Source organism: Zeus faber (assembly GCF_960531495.2).
Source record: "Zeus faber genome assembly, chromosome: 4".
NCBI lineage: Eukaryota > Metazoa > Chordata > Actinopteri > Zeiformes > Zeidae > Zeus > Zeus faber.
The window spans coordinates 14,975,042-14,980,041 of record NC_137191.1 but is presented as its reverse complement, the minus strand read 5'-3'; the positions used below and the strand labels follow the sequence as shown (position 1 = coordinate 14,980,041).

Here is a 5,000-nt window from a genome sequence, read left to right as displayed (position 1 = left end):
CTGTCTGAAGAAACTGCAGATGAGGGAAATGTCATTATTTAAAAAAAATTATTTGGCTGTTTTTCTTTCTAAAAAATAAATATATATATATATATATATATATATAAATAAAGGTATCAGGTAGGTTGACTGTAGGCTGCGGCGCACGATCTGCTGTGCAAAACAATTTTTTTAATTGGTTTTGTTTTTATTGTAGATGTATTTATTTTATTTTCCAATGTTGAATGACAAAAAAAATCCCTGTGCGGAAATAGGCAACTTGGTTGCTTATTTCTCGCCTCAAATTTGTTCAGAAACAGATTTTGGTGGACTGATGATGTGAAATAAGTGAAAGTTTAAAGAACTCATACAACGCAACCTGGAAGTCTTGCTAAAAACCCCATTGGCTCACAGAACTAGGGGCCTCAGGAGGGAGGTGCCACCCACTGAAAGAGCGTGTCAAACAAAGGAGGGTTATAGAGGCATATTAGAATGACTAGATTGCATAACCTGAGTGGTATTTTCAGCAAAAAACTTTAGACATTTGTTGACCTCTGAGACCTATAATTAATGTATTGAAAGGGAACATAATAGGTCCCTTTTAAACTCACAGAAAGAAAGGAGGAAAGGCAATCTCCTTTTATATTGTTATTCAGCTGTTTGTGTTTACAATGCAGGCTGCCATGCAGAAAACACCCCGTTTAAGACTTTTTTTTGGGAAACAAATAGGAAATAAACACTTTATTGAAAATTATTTGTACCTTTATTTATTTATATTTTTCGTTTTTATTAATGATGTAAAATACAATAATAGTCGATGAATTCCAGTGCAAAAATCCACAGTTCCACACCACTAGTGCATTCCGCAGGTTAAGTTTAACTATTTTTGTCACGAGAAGTTTCCTGCATTACAAAATAATCAATTCGGAAAATGTATTGTAAACCTCACACCAAACTGAAACATTGACACGTGTGTGTCAGTAGCAGTCCACTACAACCTCTTGTGTGAGCTGCGTGTCGGGGTCGGTGTGTACTCTCCGAGCGCTCACAATGTCCTGCAGCAGAGAGAGCGGCGAGTTGTGGACGTGGTCGCTGCTTCGCAACAGGACGGACAACCTGTCATCCAAATTCAAACACCTCAGCACATCCCCCACAACCACCCCGTCCTCTCGCAGGACGGAGCTCTCCTCTCTCACCATTTCGCCTTCCTTAGCATCAAGCGTTCCTTCTTTGGTCCAATCGCCTTTCCTCTCCCGCAGCAGCGTCCGAACCTCCCTCCCCCACCCCCGCCCCGGCAGCTCGCAGGACACCGCTTCCACCGTCACCGGCGGACATATTGTTTCTCTGAGCGTCAGCAGTAGGCGACAGGCTTTCAGCGCCACGGGTCGGTCGCAGTCGAACACACCGCCCAACATGGCCGACACCACGCCCTGCTCCACCAGGAGCCGCAGAACGTCGGCCCGATCGGCCTCCGCCCGCTCCCTGTGTCCTGCTCCGTCAGCCCGAGGCCGGCAGGCCGGCTGGGTCGCCGCAGCGTAGGGGTGCGGCACGGGGCGGGATCCTGAACACTTGTCCAGAGCTTTGTCCAGCAGCTGCTCAGCCAGCTCCAGGGTGTGAACTTTGACCTCCCAGTCCAGATCTGCACTGCCGCGTGACAGCACCAAGCACACGGACTTCATCAGGAACAACGAGGAGGGGAGGGATGATGATGATGATGATGAGCATGTGGAATACCAGGCGATGAAGAACTTTACGACTGCTCTTCTTGCGAAACCCTCAGTGTCCTCAGAGAGAATCTCCAGCAGTCGCTCCACCACTTCAGTCTGCGCAGAGAAACCCAAATGATAGCTTTCACTTCATTATTTTCAACTAATTTATACTTATTGTGGTTTATGCAGGGATGCAGATACCAGTCAAGTACATTTTCAGAATAGTTATTTTAGATATTGGGTTGAAAGCGAACCCGATGATTGTTTCCGATGATGAACTTCTTAATGATAGTGTTTGTCTGAAATCATTTGGTTTAATTCAGTCTTCAATAATTTGGGCAAACTTGTAAATAAAAACAAATCCAATTTTACGCTGGGTCATTTTCGACCCGACTTATGAACTCTAGGGTTAAGTATATTTCTGAGATCATGGGCATGGCATTAGACTTCATAACAGATACTATTATTTTGTCAAAAAAATTGTATTGTACAAGACAATATTATGTAATTAATTGATTACAGGACTAATTTTATGAATGTAAAAATAAATTATGCGAGATTTAAAATGATTTAAGTATTTTTCCCCATTTTCCTAAAATGGTTCGTAGTCATTTCTATTTCCTAAGGTCCTAAAACGGGTGTGTACCTGTTCCTCTGTGGGTGCTGCCCCCTGCTGCCAGCTCTGCGTTAGTGTCTGAGCCAGCGCTGTGACAGCACTGGCTCTCACGTAGCTCTCTGGATCCCGCAGCGCCTCCGTGAGGAGAGGAGTGGGACCGCAGCCCAGAAACGCCTCTAACGTGCGCGTGGGTCGCGCCGATTCCTTGCAGATGCACAGACCTGCCAACTCTCCCAAAAACTCCACGGTGGAATCTCTCACCTCCCATCGCACGTCGCAGACACGCTTTCGAACAACTGTGACAATCTCTGCCAGAAATCAACAATACACAGCGTTGTTAATTAAGCATAGGCATTAAAGGTCAAGCCATGAATCAATATAAAAGGTACTGTATATCAGGGGTTGTAATGAGGACAAGGCTTTAACTATTACCTTGTCCAAGTTGGTCTCCCATAGACGAAAGGTCTGAACAGACACTAATCCACTTGACTAGGGCCTGGTAGGACTTCTGTAGAACCTAAAACACATAAAAGCACACACAGCCTTGTTCAATGGCATGTTTTAACAACGTGTGTTTTTGTAACTTATGTGTGTTTTGTCATGTATGTCATTGCTGCTGCAACACTGGCATGTCCCTTTGGGGATTAATAAAGTATCTTCATCTTTATGTAGTAAGGGGTCAGAAAATGGGCTAGTACCATGTGTGACATATTGTCCTTATTAAATGTATGTTCGTCGGTTGTTTTTTTCCAACAGAAATGCATTTGTTAAATCACAGGTTATACGGATTAAGGTGCTATGATGAATGTTAACACACACCAACATTGAACTTACGGTAGGGTCAGAGTCGGGATTGTGTAAATACTGGATCAGCACTGGGAAAACGTCAGTCATCTTCTCCTCGGCAGCTGAAACCAACACAGAACGTGAAAGAAACAAATAATTTCTAATAAGAGCACTACAATCCATGTTTTAACTGGCTGCACACCACCCTATACTATCAAATTTGACTTTATCACCTGGACTTGCGCTGAGAGCCAACAGGGCTTCTAGGCCACACTTCTGCAGCTTGCCACAGCCAATTATATTCCTGCACGCCTTACTGGAGCCAGTGGAAGAGGGGACGGTTTGGCCGCCACAGATTCTGAGCAGCGACAGAACTGCGGTGACGAAAACCATTGGAGGACAGAGAGCGATTTCAGGTGGCTGAGAGGCAAAGAAGGGATTGAGAGAGAGAGGGACAGAAGCAGAGAGGAAGACCAAAAGAGGCAAAATGGTAGAAAGTATGAAAGGAAAAAGAGGGAGGCGAGAGATGAATACATTTTGGTTATTGATAATAAATGTTGGTGTTACGGTGTAATATCACTGGTGGATGACAACAACCACTTTTGTCCCGTCTGTCTCACCATGGGTGTGATCTGTGGTGTGTGTGTCAGGCAGACGGCCAGCACGGAGACACAGGGGGTTTTACTGCACATCAGCTCCACCATCGAGGCCCGCTGCTTTTCTATTGCTAAGGCAACCAACAAATTAAACCACTGAGAAGCCAAACACCAAAGTAGGACGATCTAATAAATAACAAAAGATAACTCATGTGCGTTACCTGCAGATTGTGGACCGAGTAGATCAAGACCAGTGATAATGTCGAGGGGTAGGAGTAGTGTCTGTGCAGCCTTTGTGGCGTGGTTCAAGTCACTGAAATATCAGAAGAAAAAAAACCATCATTAATCACAGTAGAGGACGAAATGGCTCTGTCGCATCCCAGCGCAATTGGAATGCTCACCAGTGGCTTCTGCGGAGAATAGCTGCTGCAGCGTGAGTGACTTCTGGGGGTTTGTAAGTGTCCAGCACTTGAGAAATAAGGCAACTGGCCGTCTGATCTGGGGCTGGATTATGAGGGTCCGATCTGCTGAAGGCAAACAAAAAGACTCCTAGTTGTTATCAAGACTACATTTCTGCAGACAACCAGCCATATCACAGCCTATTGTGCGCTGACGTACCTGCGTGCGGTCAGAAGGACATCTAGCAGAAGTGGCGTTTGCGCACTCTGCCCCGCCGTGACGAGGGCCTTCAAAGCAGCCATCACCGTTCTGAGCAGGACGCCAAGGAGACGGGGCCCTGCCTGGGCGAAGAGCAGGGCCAGCAGCCTCAGGCTCTGGAGGCTTTGATGGAGGTGCGCGTTCTCCTTGGGAACCAGCGATGCCTTCAGGTGCTCAAAGATTGCCGCTGCGACACTGGCAAACCCGTCGCCGGTTCCGAGGGTCGGGGCGAGATCCCGACTGTCTGCGTCTATATCTGCGGGTACGTTGACGCAAGCAGGCGCCCCACCCTTTTCGCCCTCCGCAACAGTGCATTCGCCGGACGACAGCGGCCGGAAGACCAAGATGTGGGCCAGCGCCTCATTGGCGGCCGAGGCAATGAACAGACTTGTGTCCGTCTGCAGTTGTAGGAGGGACTTGGTGAGATCTGAGAAGGAATAAGGTACAATAACACGCCATTGTACGGGTATCGCGCACCTCCTCCGGTGCGGGTTGTTATCAGGTGTGTTACACAACACGTTAGAAAGGGCGATAGCTTGCTCCTTCCCCAGTAGAGGAAAAATACCTACCTCTTCTTACGAGGAATTGGAGAGCGTCCGGGTGCTGCAGGAGGCTTCTGAGGCCTTGAATCCAGCCGATCCGCACGCAGGGATCATC

The 5,000-nt window shown here is 46.9% G+C and overlaps 1 protein-coding gene across 1 annotated transcript in view; it reads right to left on the bottom strand.

The window, feature by feature from the left end:
• Positions 1 to 956: 956 nt before the first annotated feature.
• The window catches only part of brat1 (BRCA1-associated ATM activator 1), a gene marked incomplete at its 3' end in the record, with an annotated part of 4,807 nt that continues 763 nt past the window's right edge, over positions 957 to 5,000 (bottom strand). Inside the window, exons 3-12 of the mRNA XM_079999441.1 lie at positions 4,913 to 5,000; positions 4,305 to 4,770; positions 4,088 to 4,210; positions 3,908 to 3,999; positions 3,711 to 3,817; positions 3,324 to 3,510; positions 3,139 to 3,212; positions 2,737 to 2,821; positions 2,335 to 2,612; positions 957 to 1,802 (exon numbers count right to left, since the gene is read on the bottom strand). The exon at positions 4,913 to 5,000 is cut by the window's right edge and continues 60 nt beyond it. Of these exons, the coding sequence (XP_079855567.1) occupies positions 957 to 1,802; positions 2,335 to 2,612; positions 2,737 to 2,821; positions 3,139 to 3,212; positions 3,324 to 3,510; positions 3,711 to 3,817; positions 3,908 to 3,999; positions 4,088 to 4,210; positions 4,305 to 4,770; positions 4,913 to 5,000 (2,346 nt within the window). The remainder of the gene's footprint in view (positions 1,803 to 2,334; positions 2,613 to 2,736; positions 2,822 to 3,138; positions 3,213 to 3,323; positions 3,511 to 3,710; positions 3,818 to 3,907; positions 4,000 to 4,087; positions 4,211 to 4,304; positions 4,771 to 4,912) is intronic.